At 35.7% G+C, this 20,496-nt stretch overlaps 1 protein-coding gene across 10 annotated transcripts in view; it reads left to right on the top strand.

Annotated features, from left to right (window-relative positions):
- DOCK9 (dedicator of cytokinesis 9) overlaps positions 1-20,496 on the top strand; it is a 113,163-nt gene that overhangs the window by 37,923 nt on the left and 54,744 nt on the right. For all 10 annotated transcript variants that reach the window (XM_058824917.1, XM_058824908.1, XM_058824911.1 and 7 more), the window contains exons 3-9: positions 7,279-7,368; positions 9,100-9,182; positions 10,273-10,342; positions 14,317-14,412; positions 15,011-15,145; positions 18,693-18,867; positions 20,143-20,210. In XM_058824917.1, coding sequence (XP_058680900.1) covers positions 7,279-7,368; positions 9,100-9,182; positions 10,273-10,342; positions 14,317-14,412; positions 15,011-15,145; positions 18,693-18,867; positions 20,143-20,210 — 717 coding nt within the window. The remainder of the gene's footprint in view (positions 1-7,278; positions 7,369-9,099; positions 9,183-10,272; positions 10,343-14,316; positions 14,413-15,010; positions 15,146-18,692; positions 18,868-20,142; positions 20,211-20,496) is intronic.

Here is a 20,496-nt window from a genome sequence, read left to right as displayed (position 1 = left end):
AAATGACGTCATGGCCGGTTAAAAAAAAATCAGCTTTCTTTAATTCTTAAACTGATTTTTTCCCCCCATTCTTAATAGTGAAAGACATGAACCTCTTCAAATGCAGTCTGCTACTCTTAGCTGCATCATCCCAGCCTAAACTGTGCTCTAGTAAAATACCCCTTACATAACAGAGTTTCTGACTTGATTAAGCCAGACTGAACCAAGCTTTGGGATAATCTTGTTATATTTTTTTAATGATGATGTTTATAGAAATATATAGTTTATTTCAGTACACTTCTTAAAAAATCTTCTTGTAGATCTTGTTAGGATAACTACCAAGCATCTTAGACACTGGGGTTGGAGTAAATAGTGAGGAAAGTCTCTTGTCCACATGCCCATACCTGTAATCAAAATGTCTATTTGAAAAGTATACAGACATCTGAACAATCTGTAAACTAATTTTATTTAATCAAGTAGTTGAAGCTAAGTTTGTTTAATGTGGGGAAAGTTGATGATGAGTTGGTATATTTCTACAGAAGGCCATCTGAAATCCTATAAATTACATCTTGAATTTGTAATTAATTTTCTCTGGCCTAATAGAGTGTTTACCTGAATGCAGCTGGACTCTTTTTTAATACAGTCTGGGGACTTCTTTGATTCTGACACGAATAACTCTACTTGTAGTCTTCCCACTCTCAGCTAAAAAATTTGAGTTTTGGGAAGCTACAGTTATTTAGAGAGGAGTTTGGGCTTCATGTGTTCCCAGCCACACATGGAAGTTTATAGAGTAAAACTTCTTGAAAAGGATGTTGTACTGAGACAAGTTTTGAATATGGAATCTCTCAGTATGATACCCTACACCTGGTGTTGGCTCTGGGACTGAAAAACACGAGTAGGCTACACCACCAAAATTCCCTTCTGCAGTGTGCCTCTTCAGTATCACAGATGAAAAGGAATCCAGGCTAGTTCTGCTAAGTGTGCCCTTATCTGATTGACTGGTTCACTTACCAGGGTCATTCCAGTGAGCAGCTCTGAATTATCAATGGAGAGGAAACAAAGCCATCAAGAATATCCTCAGGCATTTTGTCTGAGCAGTCTGGGGCTATGGCTGAAGTGTTTAACTGCTATTTCTAGTGACCTCCTGCAATTCTTATCCTCAGGCCTGTATGAATGAAGCTAGTCCATAGCTCAGTCTCATCCTTCAGAAGGAAAGACTGAATTTTGTCATAAATTATGATAGCTTTTGTTTGGATTCTGTGGTCAGATTTTCATCAAGGCAGGCATTAAAGTGTGTGTTACATCAGAAGATTTCCTTCAAGTAGTCACAGTTTTGGAATATAGTCAGTTTTCCTGTTTGTTTATCCCTCATGAGTATAATATCTGAACAAATTTTCTGGGCTTCCCCAGTTTTGGCAGTCTCATTTTATATGTGATTTACATGAAGACAGGTTTGTGCTATCAAACTGTATTATCAAACTTTTATTTCTTTCAAAGACTTGCTGGCACAAACTAACTCCAAATATTTTTGTTGTACACATGACTCTTCTGCACTACTTTGATCTATCTAGCTTGTTTTCAACAACACAAAACATTTAAATCTGTCATTCAATATATTAAGCAAATATTTCCAAGTCAAAGAACAGAAAACTCTTAAGTGCTTATTATTTTTATTTGAAAGCTAAACCTTTTAACCCTGTTCAGTTTTCCATAGCCATATTTACAGGTTTGAAATCACTAGTCATTACACAGTCACCAGTATCATTTGAATAATTTAAAAAAAAATTAAGTCATATTTTCTATATTTACCATTCAGCTTCACATGTATTTTTTAATTCCTCTATCTTAACTTGTGGCTGTCACTCAGTGTATGAGCAGCTCTTGGGTAAGCCATGGCTCAAATGTTTGATACTGGCTTCATCCCCTTCAAGAAAGATTTTAAATAGTGAACTAGAGCATTTAGAACTATCTGTAAACACACTTAAGACTGTTTATAGGTGGAAATGCCTGCCATTGTCTAGAAACCTGTTCAAGCTATTTCCTTTCAGAGCATTCAGTTTTTATCTTTGCAAAGTTCTTCCTTACACTTAGGTTAAATTGATTACAATGTAAAAACCCTTGCCTGGAAAGGAAGCTCAGCAGTGTTAATTTATAATAACATTAAAAGTGAGGCTATTTTTTTTTAGCATGGCCCTAAAACTAGCACTTAAATGGCATGGGAAATACAAAGCTTGCAGTACTAGATATGACTTTCAGAATTTTTGGAAGATTACAGAAGAAGATGCATGTTTTCAAAACAGCACCATTGATGATACCACCATTGAATTTATGTTAAAGTTTAAATTATTTAGGGAGAAATAGGAAAGAAATATTTGTGCTTGATTTGGATTTTTTCAGGTAATGCAGTTAGATAACTGAAAGTTAATTTATTAGAGGTGAGAAGCTTGTATTAAAGGAACACCCATATTAAGTTTTAGTCCATATCAGAAATGAAAAAGCACAGCAACTGGCTTTTTTGGGATCACATATAGCTTTCCTCTCTTCCTCTGTTTTTCTCTTCCTCAGATTAAAATTGTCGAGTGAGAGAAGGGGGGGAAAAAACAACACAAAAGGGGAAAATAGCTCTTTTTCTGTCAGGTACGACTGTTCTCTGAACATGTTGTCAGAAGCAGCTCTAAGCTCAAATCACTACCAAAGAAACATTTGAGCATGGATGCTCAAAATGCTCAGAAAATGCTCCAGTCTTGGAAAACTGGTAAAGTTTGAAGGATTGTTCCTCAGCCAGCTATCTAGTTACAGGAATCTGTCCAGATTTCCACTTAACTGCATTTGCTGTTGTCCCAAATGTGGTTAGCTGAGGTTATGAGACCTGTTTTCTCTCTTTTTATATATGTTTGATAGCAGTTCATTTACTTTTCATAAGAACATGATTTCTGTTCTGCTTTGTGCAGAGCTTCAAATCCAAAATTTGGCTTGTAATGTTTTTTCTTTCAAGTTTTTTTTTTTTTCCTTCTTGCTATTATATCTAAATAATAGAAAGATTTGCTTTTTTGTAGTTACCAGAAGAGCTCTTAATCAGCAACTTCATCTCCATATATTGAGTCTTTTTAAATTTACCCCTTGAAGATTGTTTCAGCTGCTTTTCACAAGCTCAAGCTCTGAGTTTTCTGCACTGAATTCACTTATCAGGTTACTCCCTACCTTGTTCTCAACAAATTTATAGGGGCAGACATGTTGTGTTTGGAGACATGTTTTGCTGTTGGCATCCCTGAATTTGCTTTCATTCTTAGTAAGTGAGGTGTCTAAATTTTGTTCATGCTTTGCAGTCTGTTTATTTTTAGCAGCATTTTTATCCTCTTTTTCATTTTGTTGCCTATACAATGTGTTTGTTAGTTATGATGGTAGGACCACTTTTCTGCCACTCGTTGGAACATCTCTATTAATGTTCTTGCTACTCCCAGTCATAACAATGCTGCCAGATTTTCAAGGCTATCCCTCTTCTATCCTGTTAGTGGGAGCAGCCATCTCCTTTGTAACAGTAAATTATCCATTGGATACTCTTGTGTCCAAGCTTGTGCCTCTTCATGGCTGCCTGTGAATTTCTCACCTGAATTTCAGTAATTTGCTCAATAATGAAATGGCTTCATAACAAAATAGCATTAGTTTAAAACAGGCCACCTCCATGGTTGTGGTCACATTGAAGTCGTATGCTCAATGACTGCAAAATTGGGGATGTTTATCTTAATTGCACAGTGAGTAAAGAAACCTTAACCCTAACAGTACTAGCAATAAGTCACCCTTTATCTAAATACTGTGCTTTTTTTCCTTTCAAAATACATAAGTTTTGCATACTACCTCAATTTTTAAAGGAAGTCATAAAACCATAGAAAGATTTGGGTGGGAAGCAACCTTAAAGATCATCTGGTTCTAACTCCCTGGCATGGGCAAGAACACCTTCCATTAGATCAGGTTGCTCAGACTCTTGTCCAACCTGGCCTTGAACATCTCTAGGGATGGAGCATCCACAGCTTCTCTGGGCAGCCTGTTCCAGTACCTCACCACCCTCACAGTACAGAACTTTATCCTAATATCTCATCTGAACTGCTTTCTTTCAGTTTGAATCCATTCCCCTTCGTCCTGTCAAATGATGCAAATTCAGGCTAAATTTGCTTGTAGCAAATAAAATGTGAGTGCATTCCTACCCATATTAAATTTGTCTTTGCAGAGTTATCACAGTGTTATTTTGAAGGCAGCTTGGTGCTTTAGCTTAGACATCATTTCACCTTTGTTATTTCTGGGTTTGAGCCATTTGGATTTTACACACTTTCACTTAAAGCTCTCAGCTTTTATTTAATGCGAGTTAAGTACTTCTGAAAATAGATCTTGTGCCGACTTTGCAGAAGTAAAACTAAATCCAGGTCATTCTATGAGAAGGCACATCTTCAGTAGAGGAAAAGCAAAAAAAAAAATCCAACTAATGTCCTTATTTTAGAGAGCACAAATTAAACTCCTCAAATAACTAATTTTAAAATGTTCCAAGTAATTTCTCTATTACTTTTTCCCATTCAAATCTCTTTGGTGTTTTTCCTTAAGACTTTAGCCAACTGTTCTAAATCAATTTAGTTTGGAAATTACTTTATAATACAGGTTCTGACACCTCCCATACAAAGGATCTGACACTTCCCATGCAAAGGTGAAGTCACTTCTGACATACGGTTATTTTAAGGCCAGGATCTCACAGCTTGCCATCTTTTCCATTGAGTCTTTTAAAACAGTTTCTGTCTCTGCATCTGGAGCATGAGCTTCTGCGGTAACAGTCTCACTGGCAAACACAACCTTGGGGCAGAAAGAGCATCCATTGCAGTCTGCTCTCCTTGTGGACACGTTCACTATCCACATTCCATCAGGTTTTGGGTAGTGAGGACTCCTTGGTTGACTTGGGGAAATGTTCTTGCTGCTGTTCTCTATTCTGAGACCTCAACATATCCTAAATCCCTGGGACTCAGTCAGGAAGTTGTGTCACTAAAAATCTGTTCACTGTGTGCCTCAGTAAGTGCATGTGAGTCCTGGCTCGTGTTAGAAGTGGCCTTCCTTAGTTTTGACAGCTGACTAATTGAAAGGGTTTTTAAATTTTCTTTGAGAGCATGAGACAAACACTTTATGGTTCCTGAGGCTACCATAAATCAAATGATCACTCATACCCAGAGAGTTGAAAAGTTTCATTTCTACAGAACAGTTCAGCCAATGTAGTTGTGAAGAGAGTTTGTTGAGAAAACAATCCTTCCTTCTCTAATTTTTATTTTGGAATATAATGTGTATTTATGTGCATGCTTTCTTTTAGAATACTGTGGTGCTGCTTAAGTAATTATTTTTAGGAGTTTGCTCTAAATCAGAGTACCTCACTCATTGCATTTCCTGGCTCTTTGACACACTACTGCAGCTGATGGATGTGCTGAGAAGGAGACAAATGCATTAAGACAATTACTAATATGAACAAATTGACAAGTCAGATTCTTCTGGTTTGCCACTGATATCGAGACAGTACTAAGACAAAAATCTTATTATGTGAGAACAACTAGAAAAAAAGCCCCTAATATTGTATTGATAGTTGTCTACCAGCGTAACTGCAGCAGACATTTTAAAAGTATGTTCAGCAACTTCAATTTTACCAAATTATGCTACGGTGTTAATTTGATTGATGAGTTCATGAGTTTCCCGTGAAAAGTGCCTGGTAAGATACCACCTCAGTCTCTGTTTTTTCTTAAAATAATATTTTTTTAGGAAAGCACAATATAACTGTATGCTTGTAGAATATATATAAATACTGCATGTAATATTTATACATTATACAAAGTATAAATAATTTCTCATAAAATATCAGACTATTTCATTGGAATAGTTTCTAGAAATTCTGGTCTTAAGGAAGTTTCTATTCTTAATAGAAGTTTTTATTTCCATAGCTTGTGAAAATGAATACTTAATATGATTTGAAGATATTTCTAGAATTAAGAAAACTCCATTTTTAAAAGCTGTTAGCATATAAATGTGTATCTTCTTGCAGTTTGGTTTTTTTGTCTTTTAACTGTAGTTTGCCAGGTTTATTGGTCCCATGAAATATTTTGGGGTTTGTGGTGTTTGTTTTTAATATCTCCCCACCTCTCCCACCCAAGAAATCAGCACTGTCACTTTTAGTGCTCTAGACTAGATGAATGAATTGACCATGACTATGGGATTTTTTTTCCCTTTCAATCTTTACTGTAATTGAATGTTCTTACTTAAATGCCCTCCCCAGTTAATGGAGTGAGCCTTTGGTAATGACCAAGATAATCAATCACCTTATGGATCAGACTCTCAACAGAGATCAGTTAAGCTAATGTACTTATGCACCCTTTGTTTTTCAATATAACATGGGGAGCTTTTTCTTGTCACATTTTTATCTGATCCTTCCTGGATGTGTGGAGTCCTGTAACTAACAGGTGAGGGACCACAAGCCCCTTCCAGGCCCTGGCTGTGTAAAACTCTGTTGCTCACCTTTGATGGCCTAAGCTGTGAGATTCCTTTCCACATAGTGCAAAAACAACTTCTATTGCTATGTGGTTATTTTCATTTGTGATCCAGAAGATTTTGTTAAGTTTTCATCTTTTTCACTTTACAAATGTAAAGTATCCTAAGGCTTACTTCAGCACAGGTCTGAGAAGCAGAATTTCATGGTCACAGAGGTATTTCCTGCTCTCTGGCAGCCTTCCTGTGCCTCTCTGAGTTCTGACATAGGATAGGAATAAGTTCTGACTTGGTAGGCTGAAATATGTATATACTTCAGTGATCCACACCTTCTGTCTAAACCTGCAGTTAAACAGTGCTAGTCTCATTTTCTATCACTTGAGATCTGCAGTTCAATTATTCTTTTATTTTGGTGTGGTTTTCTTACCTTCCTTGAATAAAAGTATTTATGTGCAGTAATAACACTACTTAACGTTTGTCTTCAGAATGTTTGAGTCATGTTGTCATGGTGGAATTATTTTTTTCTAGTATTTTCTTCCGCACGTTGGCAATGTAGTGGAAAAAACTGTCCTATGGCATCTATTCCTCACTGATTCCAGTCTTACTCTTATTGTGAGAGAAGGAACATGTCACTTGAATGAAAGCAAATTCTCACTAATTGGCTATTCTGAAACATCATATTCATAGGATGTTTTCTGCTGAGCTTTTCTTCGTTGTAGTGGTGTAACTGAGTGTGGCCATAGTGTGTCATCTCCCCTTTAATTGCAATTTTCATTATCTGCTTTTGTTGTTTATCAGACAGCATTATTGCAGCGGCAGAGTCGATACATTCGGTCAACAGTTCCTGAAAATGCAGAGAAAGAAGCTCAGAGCCTGTTTGTAACTGAGGTAATACTGCAGTTGCATGTGACTGTGTGCAATAACAATATTATACCTGACTTGCTTTTCTTCTTCTTCTTCATTTACCATTTAAAACAAACACAAAAATAAGCCCTGGAAAAAGAACTAAAGATTTATTGCCACTTGTCAATTATTTCAAGGCAGAATTTCCAGGAAAACCCAGTATTAAAACCCAGTATTTTTTTCCATTGGTGGCTGGAAAAGAAGTTTTACGGGATAGATTTTAATTCTTTTGTTTGTGTCGTTGGCTTTTGCAGATGGTTCTCCTCCACTTCATTATGCTTTTGGCTTTTCCAGATGAACATGGGTGATTTCAATGCATAATATTGGATCTACAATAAATCTGGAATGAATCACTGGGACTTGTTTTTTCTGATAAAGTCTCTCACACTAACTATTCTTACTTTGTTTCAAATAATCTTGTACAGATTGCTGGAACAGAACTGTACAAGATACAACAGTATCCAGAACTGTAACACTTGTGGAGGCCAAAATTCATTATGACTGTTCAACTTGTATGCTATATGTAGAAAAAATGTCCTCAACCCTAAAGTTTCTCAGAACTGTTTGCTTAGGTTGGCATTCCTTTGGTTTTGTGAGGCTGTTCTTCATTTATTGTCTTGTTGAGGCCTTTAAGGAATTAAAGGTTCAATTGTTTTTCCTTTTTTTTCTGTGTGTTTTCTACTGATATGTTTTAAGCTGATATTTTAACATCTGAAACAAGTAAATGTCTGTTGTAACTCTAATAAAACTGAAGGAGTCCACATAGCTGAATGTACTTCAAAGTGTTTTATCCACACTGATAAATACCCTTAATACCTAACCTAAACATTTCTGAGATAAATTTGAAGAGGATAGACAAGAGGAGGGAGGAGTGTTAGAGGTAATTCCTAGAGTTTAATGAGTTTCTGCTGAAACAATTGCTTGGCAAGTATTAAACTGGTGTTTTGAAATACAAAGAAAATATTTACAATTTATTGGATGTTGTGTTTGTGTATGTGTAGGTTTATTGTGTTACATAAAATTTTGTATGGAATGGTTTCTGTCAACAGATTTTGTCAATTTTATGTTACTTTGTTCAAAGCCAAGATAAATCAGTACTTTTATGTTGTAACAATATGGGTGGAGTAAAGTGGTATTTCCTGTGATCTAGATCAGAACTTAATGACATAATTGCTTTTCAACCACTGCAAGCATGCAGTCTAAATTTAAGTATTAATTAAATTGCACTGGAAGTATAAATTCAGGAAAATATGTTTTTGGCTTTCTGTATCACTATGTGCACAATTGAACATTCTGTTTTAATAAGGTATCTGTTTTTGTGCTGGGCTGTCTTTGGGCTCAGTCATGTTTTCAGCTTCAGCTGAGTTTTCTAAAGACTTGGCCATGTTTTCAGCTTCAGCAAAATGCTGGTTTAACTTTCTGGACAACTGAAGATGGTTAATCCAGATGCTGAGTGCATTCATCATTTTCTGCTTTTATTAAATACATGTCTAGCATGGATCATAACATTCCATTGAAACATATAACTTGTTCCAAAAACCTATATTGCATTAGACTATTGCAAAAGAAAGGAAGTGTATGGAATTTTCAGAGATTGATATGTAACCATAATAGTTCATAAACAGACATATCTTAAGAGATTTTCTTGTCCTGTGCCTATTGAATGCCTTTAATCCTCTTCCAGTTAATATTGATACTTGGTTTTCATTTAAACAGTGCATCAAAACCTACAATTCAGACTGGCATATTGTTAACTATAGATATGAAGATTACTCAGGAGAGTTTCGACAGCTTCCAAAGTAAGTATGTTATGTAGTTTGTTTAGTGGTATGATAAATTGAAATTGTGGAGGAATTTTGCATTTAATATAGACTTATTTATTTGAGAAGTATGATATGTATAATATCTAAACTGAAATATGCTATATCCATGTTTAATGGTCAGAGATGATAAAGACTTGTTGGATGGAATTGATGAACTTGAATGTGTAATATCATGCTAAACCATTTGCTGGGAAGGTACTGTCATAACATTGGGTTGTTAACAGGGAAGTGAAAACAAGACATTGTATTATTGACAATGTGACTTTAAGTAAGATAACTGAACAGGCTAATGTTTAGATGAACCTAAAATGGTAATATCCTGTTTTCATTGTTTCAAAGGCAGCTTTTGGAACTCCTTTAGGAGCTTGGGGAATAGAACCTAACTGAGATGTTTGAAGCAGGTTTTCACGAGGATGATTCAAAGTACAAGCCTAGCCAACATCTGCTACAAACTTTCTAAACCATCTGCTAGAGAAATGTTTTCCCACTTTTTCAAAATTTTGTAGGAAGAGTATAGAGATTAGAACCTTAATTCAGAATGTCTAAGAGTAGCTAAATACCCTGAATACCCCAGCTCTGGAAGATCTGTGTCTTCCCTGATTGCTCTCCTGCATCTATCAGCTAAGAAATAGTTGCCTTGCCCTCTGGAGAGTTCTGATCTTCTCGCAGGTTTTGTACAAGGCAGGACCTGGTTTTCACTTGCCCTGAACAGAAACCACAATAGGAATTTTAAAAAATGCATTGTCCTGCAAGGAGCCAGTAGTTGCAGGTATGAATTCTTACTGATAAGATATTAGGAGTGCAGTGAATGAGAAGGCATCTGTTCTCTTCAGTTACACTTTAGCACAGTAACAAGCAGAACAAAAAGGACATGGCTGCCAGATGTACAAATGAGGAAAATAGCTTTCTAAGAAGTAGAATTAATAAAAAATACATGCTTTTACCTAGTCATTCTTGTGCTTTTTCCTCTTAAGTAGGAAAAGAACATCTAAATTTTCGCATCAATAAAATATGTAATTAATCACAAAGTTCCTAGTACTTCAGAAGCTTTTTCTTTCTCTTGTAGTAAAGGGACAAAGCCAGACAAGCTTCCTGTTCATTTATATGAAGTGGATGAAGAAGCAGATAAAGATGAGGTGAGATAATAGCAATTCCTTACTTTCTCTGGTTTTCATTAAGGAATTTTGGGTGTGTAGTGGTTGTGAGTTTGGTTAAGTGTTGATGTCAGTACATGAAAACAGAGATTAGCTTGAACCACCTTATTGGGAAACAAATCAGTTATTTTTCTTGTCTCCTTTCAAATAACCTTGTTCTCTGGAGATCTGTCAGGGGAGCCAGAAAAAGTTTTGACAGATAATAAAATTGAAGTTTTAGTACTTGGTGACATATAATCCTTCAGCTGTCATAAAATCTGTTTTATACTGTGTCTATGTAGGCAGGTTCCCAGAGGGAAGTGTTTCCTGCAGTTTAATCATGGAATTGAATAAAATCATAGGTGAATCTGTTCCAGCACAGCAACAGCACACACACTTCAGCATGCATGACAGATAGCATACAGTGTGAGCTAAAATCAATTCATCACAAATATGAGCACAGGATAAGACTTGAGGAGCTGTCATGGAAACAAAGGCTTTAAAAATTGACTAAAACTCCTAGATACGTTCTCTGGTGTTGTTGGCTTAGGGAAAGGAGAGATGTATAGCATCAGGCAATTTTCAAGTATATTTAGAATGCCAAAGACTTTTTTTTTTCAGCAACTGCCTCTGTTATTTTTGTGATTTATTTATTTTTTACCACACCCTGTTCCAAAATATGTTTTGAAATGCCACTGTTACCTTTTCTTACAGTTACTTGAACTCTTCCATCTCAAACAAGAATGAAAATAAAATAATTTTTCTTTTTTGTTTTTTTTTTTACCTCTTGGCAATTACTTTGCTTCTAAATTCCTCAGAATTGCTCAGAACTGCTGCATATGAAATGAAAGGATTAAATGTGAAGAAGTTGTTTGGGGAATTCATCTGAGTAGATAGATTCCCAAGCAGAGAGTCCCAGGCTGATATTTATCCAGCACTGCTATTAATCTGCACTGTGATATTTGGACAAATGACTTTATGCATCTATATCCAAAACCTCCTATTTGTAGGATGGGAATAATTATGATTACTATTATACTGACATTTAAAAGACTTAGCATTATTTACTGTGATAATATTTCTGACAACAGAAGTGTATTAGAAAACAGTGAGTTAAACACTAAAAATTAAATGGGTGTATAATTTACTATAATTCTTACCAGGAAATACATTATGGGTTGAGTTAGTTAAACACTGAAAAACTATTATTTGGCTATTGGCAGGTAGTATGTGTTTCATTAGGAAATATAGGTAGAGAGGAGAGCCTGTGTCCTGCAAGAGCAGGCAGGAACAGGGTATCTCTTTTAGAAGTACAGTCACTAGAGGAGAGCTCTGCTGCTCTTTGAGGAACTTAGAAAATAAACACAAGAAAAGGACATGCTGGGAGGAAAAGGGAAGTTAGCGGTGCAATAGAGTGGGGGAACATAAATTCTTTCATCAAGGGAAGAATTAATGCCAGAGGTGTTTGTTTCAGACATGAATATCTTTCTATGCCAAAAAGCACAGATGCAAACCTTAGATTGAAAGTTGTTTGGTCCTTTTGTTTTGCTTTTGTTTGTGTTTGAAGAAAGCTGATTTATTAAGAGAATCATAGAAAACAAAAAGCTAAAAGTGATTAAAAATTGCAGGAAAATCAGATAAATATTAGTTTAATCACACATCATTAAAAAGGAGAAAATTACCTTTGCAAAATTAATTCAGGCTATCAAGCCATCAGGTTGATGTTTGCAAATGGAATTTTTCAATCCGGTATGGGATCAAGATATGGGATTGTTTTTGTTGAAACAGTTGCTGTTGAAGTAAACTTTGGAGCCAAGTTTGTGGGAAAGATCACTTTAAAAAGTGCAGCACAGTGTGCAGCAGCAATGATAAAAGTGAGGAAATTACCTTACCAGTTGGAAACAGGAAGCATGTTTTCAGTGTGAGAGTGGTGTGTTAACCACTGGGTCCTGGGTTCCTTTGTATGAACAGATGGTCAGCTGGAAAGATTCAGCAGCCTTTTGGCTCTCCAGGCAGGAATTCTGCCTGACAGAAGAAATGCTGCAACTAGAGGGGCCCAAATGACGCTCAGTTCTATTGCTAGAGAGCAGCATGCAGCTCAACAGAGCTGGGAAATGTGCACCTCAGAGACTGGGAACTGGAGTCTTAATAGAGCTAAATCTTTATTTTTGTTAACTCAGGTAATCAATGAATTTTAGTAATTTGAGGTGACCCTATGCATGGTTTGTGCAATTACAGAAAAGCATTTGCTGTTTTGTGCCAGGTTTTGGCAATAACTCATCATCTACTCATGGCCTTACACTTGTAAAGGTGATTTAAACCCACCCTTTCCTTGGGGATAACTCATGCCAGGGGAGGTGAAGAGTCATATAGAGTCATATTTGGAAACCCAGTGTTTTAAGTTGTGTCTGTATTTTTATTCTTTTAGAAGAAAAATAATAGAAGAGCAGTGGAGGCTAATGACTTGAAAATATGGAAAAATGATAACTGTGTTGCTTGGACTGTGAGACCAAAATTTACTGAGTATTTCTGGTCTATGCCTTTGGGCCATTATATCAGATGCTCTGATAGTTGATGACCATGTCATCTTTACTGGGCCTAACTTCAATAGTCCCAAGCTGACAGTAAATTTTAAAAGGTCAGATTGATGCATCTTTTGCTTTCTGCTCACAGTTTTTTGAAGTTCACATGTGCATATGCTTATGAATATGCAAGCTAGACAGACTAAATAATCTGTAAATAAATTACCTAGTAACATTTTACAGAATGTTCCTTGATTCAGTTCCAGAAAGAAATTAATGTTATTCCAAGATTTGGTTAAATGTTCAGTTGTTGAACTAGTGACTCTCTCCCCCTTATATAATCAGGTTTTGTTGCATGTTTTCTTTAACAGCCAAAAAAAGGAATTAGAAAAATACTTGAGGTAGTCGAGGATGTTTTGTGATTTTGTTTTCAGCTGGATGCTCAGCTAATTCTGAATATTTCAGTAAAAAAAAATTACCAGGAGTATTTCTCCTTTATATGGATGAAAATCCTCCTACATGTCTAATTCATTAGTAGTTTTGTTTCAAAATTGCCTGTACCATCTGGGAACCATGGTAACACCAGCTTCGTAGTACTCTAAAAGATTACTTGGAACTGGTGATTTAATATTTATTCTGTGGCAGTTATAAATCTGTCTTTTTGATCTGTTTTGATTGCAGAGGGCTGCATTTTGGTAGTTGTTAACATCCTAAGGTTTTAGATGCAGTCATTCAGTTCCCTCCCCTGGCAGATGGATGTGGGATACAGGCAGTGGGTGTGATGTGTGATGCTTGCATTGGATCTGCTGTTTGTGAACTTGCCATCACTGCCAAGTTCAGTCTTGTTCTCTCTGCAAGGCTTTGATTCTGATCTGTAAAAGGGCAGACCCAATTCAAGAATTAATTCTCTAAATTTTTAAGAAAGTAATATCTTTGAAGTACTGTATGTAAAGCAAAATGGTTCGAAAATCTTGATTGAAGTTTTAGATAAGCTTGTGTTTGTATTGTTCTTTTTGGCAATAGAAATTGGTGAAAATTCTTGCACTCTGTGGAAAAGGTTACAAGGTAAATGTAAGCAAATGTTTTAAGTTTTGACTCGTTAAGTTTGCTCGTTCCCCTGTTTCATTGGGATTTGTCTTGACTAACATGTAGCTATCTATAGGCTGGATCAGCTGTAGATAAAGCCTGTAGAAGTGGCCAGATTACATAGTAAAAGTTAGATGAGGTCAATCTCATGCCAGGTCTTTAAATAAAATAATGGAAAAGCTATAGAATTTCTTCAGGGACTCATGGTACGTTATTATCATTATGTTATGGCCATAGTTATTCCAACTTCTAAAATTACTTCTGAAATTACTGAAAAATACTACGTGGACTGTGATGCAAACACTTACCTTTTCTTTTTTCTTCTTTTTTTCTTTCTTCATTTCCCTGTATTACTTTCTTCATGTCCAGGATGCAGCATCTCTTGGGTCTCAGAAGGGTGGAATAACAAAACAAGGATGGTTGTACAAAGGCAACATGAACAGTGCAATCAGTGTGACAATGAGAGTAAGTTTAAGAATATCTTACATATAACAAAAACCTGAGCACTGATATTCAATATCCCTGGGCCTTGGAGAGGTCAATCTGTGGTTTAGTTCTAAAAAACATCGTATGAAAAGAAAGAGGAAAGCTTGTATGTACTTCATGTATATGAAACCTTGCTTTTATCTTATGTAGATCAGAAGAAAAAAAGACCTGAAAAATCTAGTATGTGGGAGGAGTTACATTTTCCTAACTGTACCCTGGTGTGATTTTAGTGGAAAAGGGACTGTGTAATATTGATGAGGGTTTACTTGTTTGTATTTTATGTAAAACTATGATGTTTTTAATATGCCTCTTATGTATATTATAGAGTCAGTTTTAAATACCTTTCAATAGGTCAAAAATACTGTCAAATGGTGTTGTACAGTCTTGCTGCAGATATCACAACTTATTTATTTTAATTAATGGTTTCTGTTTTCTTTTCTGCAGATACTGATTATGTTATCTATAAATAAAAACTTATTTTCTATTACCTACTATGTAAATAGCACTTTTGAGTATACAATGTGAAGCTAATTGATACTTGTGTTGTCATTGTTCTTCCCTCCTTTCTTTTCACTAGTCATTTAAAAGAAGATTTTTCCACTTAATCCAGCTTGGTGATGGATCCTATAATCTCAATTTCTACAAAGATGAAAAAATATCAAAAGAACCTAAAGGATCAATATTTCTAGATTCATGCATGGGAGTGGTTCAGGTAATTATTCTCCTGTTTGCCAATTAATTTGATATTTATTAGCAAGTGAAATTTTATTTAAAATATAGATTAGTGTTGTTGAATGTAGATAAGTATCTATTATGCAGAGAAACAAGTAGGCAGGCTGCATCTTGCCAAAGCAGTGAACAAGATTTCAAAGGGCAGGAGGCTGAATTTTTGAAATCTTTCTGAAAAGAACATAAATTACTGGTTGATGTCAAGTATTTAGCAAACCAAATTCTAAGGCAAATGCACAAAGAACCCCAAACTTGGCAAAGTAATGACGGCATAAAATTGAATTTTATTTGAGTTAGATTTTGTGTTTGCATGAGCTGTAAAATGTTTTTCATAGCTTCTTGTGTGGGATTTTTGTTGCGGGAGTTGTATTGAATTCAAACACCCTTCCAGATGCTTTTGTTTGACCTTTCTAATGTTACTTTTTTGTGCTTTTCTTTATTTTGAAAAGTTAAGGGCTTGGTAAAATGTTTGTCAGTAGCAAGTGCCAAAGAAAAGATTGTTTTTCATTTTTTTGTGATTCTATTATATATTTATAGTACAGCATGTAACTGTTCTGTTAGGCACAGCATACCTGGAAAAACCCCATGGCTCTTAGGGTTTTTTTAAACTTGTACAATAAATAAAGAAATAGGCAAAGTTTAATGAAAATATGTTGCTTAAATAATATTTTTGTAACATAAAGTTGTTTGGAGATTTACACAAAGAGATAAAACAGCTTTACAGAGGAGTTTATCCACCCAAATATTGCAATATTGTCTTTTGGATACACATTTAATAGGTAACTTCTATTAAAATCTTATAACTGTAATAAATTTTATCATATTGCAAGTTATATATATAATTTTACAGGAAATATTTTGCCTTAGAAATACAATTCTGGCCAGCTCCACTGAAGTGAATTTAATTTGTGTTTTTAAAACAAGCCAACAAACACAAAAGTGGTTCCTAAACCACTCAATAGGTCTCATCAATAAATACAAATACCGATGGAGGGTGCAAAGAGGACAGAGCCAGGCTCTGCTCAGTGCTGCCCAGTGACAGGGCTGGAGGCAATGGGCACAACCTGAACCACTGGAGGATCCCTCTGAACATCAGGGGACACTTTTTCACTGTGGGGGTGACCAAGCACTGGCACAGGTTGCCCAGAAAGGTTTGGAGTCTCCATCCTTGGAGATGTTCAAAAGCTCCCTGGCCACGATCCTGTGCTAAATGGCTCTAATTGCTGTGCTTGAGGAGGGAGTGTTGGATGAAATGACGACCAGAGGCCCCTTCTAACATCTAACTGTTCTCTCATTATGGGATTTAAAACCTGAAAATCTCTTTTCCTCACACATGCTTTCATGCTGTTCCATACTTTCTGTTCTGGTAGTTCAATCCAATTAACCTCAAGTTTCCTCAGACTCTGCCAGAAGCTTGCTTTTTAAAACAAATAACGTATTACTGTTTCTTTTGTTCTTCTGCAAGTAGGGCTGATACAGTCATCTCTAAGTAAAAGTGTACTTTGGATGCTTTAAAATTTATAGTTGGCTAAGTCTCTAGTGCTGTACTGTATTGTACAGTACCCTCGGTGATCATCTTGGTACCTGGTCTTCAAAACTGCGTGTAAAAATTTGAGACTAGTTATGAATTAGCATCATGTGCAAAGTCAAAACCAGTTAATGCTCACTTCCAAGAAGCCAAGTAGTTATTCAGTGGCTAGAATAAAGGGGTTTGGAAATAACTCTTTTCTTCACTTGAATTTTTGGTGAGGAGCAAGTAAAAAAAGCAGATTTAAACTATCAAATATTGTCCCAATTTCAGACATGTAGTTTTATTGTCTTATATTATGTCTTGTATCCTTTCTGGCAAACCTTATTGTTTTACTGTTGGTGTTGAATTAGCATTTAAAAACTCATATGGGAAAAAATGGTATCTACACAGTAGAAATTGCACTTCCATTTAACAGAAGAGGAAAACAAAGGAAAAAAAGACCCAGCCATCTTACTTTGAAGTAGTCTGATGTGGAATTCATAGGAATGGTTTTTCTCAGGTAGTTATGCTTACAAGATTTTGTTCTTGGAATGAGACTCCTTGTTTCAGAGTCAGTCTTTTCAGTGAGGGGAGGTTAGTTCCTATTGCATTGCTATAACACTCCCCTGGTCTGAGTTCATTCAGTGCATGTGCTTACTTACTTTTTCAAAGATTGTAGATGCCTGAGAGAAAAATACTGACTTCACTTACAGGCATGAAGTTAGACCAGAATATGCTGCTTCATCAGAACTTGTATCAAGAGGAATGCTAAATTTGTGCAATAGCAGGGTTTTTATTTGGTTGGGGTATTTGTTTTGGGTGGATTTCTTTTTTCCCCCAAACTTTAATGAAGAAACTGGAATTCCTGGAATTCTGTTTGGTGTTTTCAGATTTGGTTTTGTTTTGTTGGGGTTTTTGTTTTAATACTAAATTCTATAGATACTTTTCTGATCAGAGATGAGGAACACATAATATATGCAGTGTATCTATTCACACATTCAGCCACATGTGTAGGTATGGTTGCTCTAATTCAGTGTTTTGTGAAATCTGAGATCTGTGACATCTACTGCCTGTGTCAAGCTTTTATACTATCAAACATAGAGGTTACTTTTCTCAGAGTTTTTCATTTATTTCAGCACTGACTTCAACTGGTAAGATTGCCTTAGGGCTGTCTGAAGTCTACACTTTTGTTTGTATGCTTGACAGAAACTCAGCTTTGGTAGAAAGCTGACTGTTTTGTCAACATGTAGTTAATAGAAGAATCAGAGATACAATGAAACTAATATGTAATTTGGCATTTCATTTAACTTAAACAAAAAATCCCCCAACCATTAATTCTGCCTTACTGTTTATTTTAGTGTTTTTCTAGTGCATTATCAATTTGTAAAACTAAGTTGATGATAATATAGAATTTTCATTTAAGACTTCTGAATTCATTCCCAGAAACATGAGTCAGGCTAAGTAGCATTTGAAACCCTGGTTTAAATTGTGTGGAGAAGGATGACAGAAATGGTTGAGGAAAAAAGGAGGAACTGATTCACAACTTTATGTATATCTATATGACTAACAATATTGGGGCATTTGGGGTTATGTTGGTTATAATTTTACCTCCAGTATAAAATCCCAGTCTGCAAACAGTTGTCACTCAACTATAATAGTCTTTCATGCTTTTTGTTTTCTTTTGTTTTTTCAGTAGACCTTAATTAGCTTCATTTCTAGGTGATCTGAAGTACATAAAGATTTGGAAATGGGATCTTTTGGGTTTTTATAAAATGATTGCAAGCAGAATGATGACTGGAAACTGGAATACAGGCTGTTCTCCTTCCTACTTGCACTTGTTGCAGTGCTGTGGATAACTTCAAAAGGTCAAATGTCAGAGAGCAAAAAAGTGTCATTATGACACATTTTTTCAAAATATCAAACTGTATTTTTGTATAGAGTATCTGAAATATATGTAACTTCCTTTGATAGTGGTTAGACAGCATGTGAAGTGCTACACAGGTCTTTTATTTTCTTATAGAACAATAAAGTCAGACGTTTCGCCTTTGAGCTCAAGATGCAAGACAAGAGTAGTTTCCTTTTAGCTGCAGACAGTGAACTTGAAATGGAAGAGTGGATAAACACTCTGAACAAAATCCTTCAGCTTAACTTTGAGGCTGCAATGCAAGAAAAAAGAAATGGCGAGTCCCACGAAGGTAAGCAGGGTTTCCAGCAAGGCTGAAGTTATGTGACCATGTCTCCTTACATGCATTTTGGAAACAAGGGCTTTCATGTGGCAAAAATTTTTTGTTTGTTTTCTTTGGGCATAAAAATTGCAGGCATTTTTACTGTCCAATTCAACTGATGAGCATTTTAACCTTTTGGGCATTAAAACAGTACTGTTCTGTATTGATTCCAGTTGAGTCAAGTCCACAAGATAATTCTGAGACTGATTAAGTCTAGAAAAGTAGAACCCACAATGTAGAATCAGGACTGAGGCAGCTTAAGAAAAAAAACTTAGGATGGACTTGTTTTGGAATGTGTAAAATGCTGCTGAAAATGAAATAATCTGTTCTGTGGTCACTGTAGGTAGAAATGGTGGTTACAGTGTGGGGCTTGAATTTAAATATAATTCCCTTGACCACAGATATTTCCTGCAAGTATTGAAATAGACTGCTTGGGTGTAGAATCCTTTCTGTTGGAGCCCTTTAAGAATGGGTCAGGCAGGTATCTGTAAGGAATGCAGTGTATGGCACCAGTATTTCAGTGACAAAAGGAAAATCTGAATGTCCTCTCCTTCACTTTTCCTCTTGAGGGTGGATGGGGAGAGAAACTGGTGTGAACCCAACTGTATGCATATCCAAAAGAGCCCGGAGGATATTACAGAAGGATGGTTTTTTATAGATAGTACAAAGTACCAAAAGGGATCATTAGAGTTTAAAATGAGATATCACAGTCTTCAAAGACTGTCAGAATTTAGTGTGATGTTTGCAACAAAAGCAGATTTGAAAAGGAGAAGCATCTTGCTCTGGGAAAGACATTTTAGTCTGTGGTCCTTAGTTGACCTTAGCACTGCAAGATGTTTATAGCTGCCTGAATGGCTGCTTTGTAAATCCAGTAACTGTTGGTGAGTAGAGCTGGGAACCTAATGAACAGAGGGAACTTGTTTTGAAATCAAGTTACAATGCATTGTGGAAAGAGTAATGTAAGTTTGTGCACTGAGTATCTGCTTACCTCATGCAGATATTAAAACTAAAGATGTGTTCTTTTAAGATTAGAAGTAACTGGTATTTTAATGACTTTTTGTAACTAGTTACATCTTTCAAGAATCACTGCATCAAAATGATGCAGTTGTCCACAAACTATTTATGCTAATGGTTGTCATTTTTGAGGGGGCAGGAGATTAAAAAAGATGAAATTCTTTTGCTATGGAGTTTTGTGAGCACGTTGGAATTTTTATATTTATTTTAAAATGAGTTTTATAATTTCAGATGATGAACAAAGCAAACTGGAAAGCTCATCAAGTAGTTTTGATAACTACTATCCTGAAATTGCCAAGGTAATATATATTGTAAATGTCAACTTGGGATATAAAGTATTAAACATAAGTTAGCCACATGAACTTTCTGTAGAGGTAAGGCATTGGCTTGTAGCTTGTGGTGCTTGGAAAGCTTAGGAGCTCTTTTATGAGGTGTGGTTATTGAGCTTCATTATTTTCTGCTTTTGGAAGGAAACAAGATACTGTCTTGAAGTTTCCTATATAAATCTTAATATGCTGTTTAAATTCAGCATGTCTTATTTCATTAATTCATTCTATTTTGTGTTGGTTTATTGCATTCAGGTAA

Source organism: Ammospiza caudacuta, chromosome 2 (assembly GCF_027887145.1).
Source record: "Ammospiza caudacuta isolate bAmmCau1 chromosome 2, bAmmCau1.pri, whole genome shotgun sequence".
NCBI classification, from domain to species: domain Eukaryota; kingdom Metazoa; phylum Chordata; class Aves; order Passeriformes; family Passerellidae; genus Ammospiza; species Ammospiza caudacuta.
Note: the sequence above shows the minus strand (reverse complement) of the source record. Positions and strands in the feature narration are given on the sequence as shown.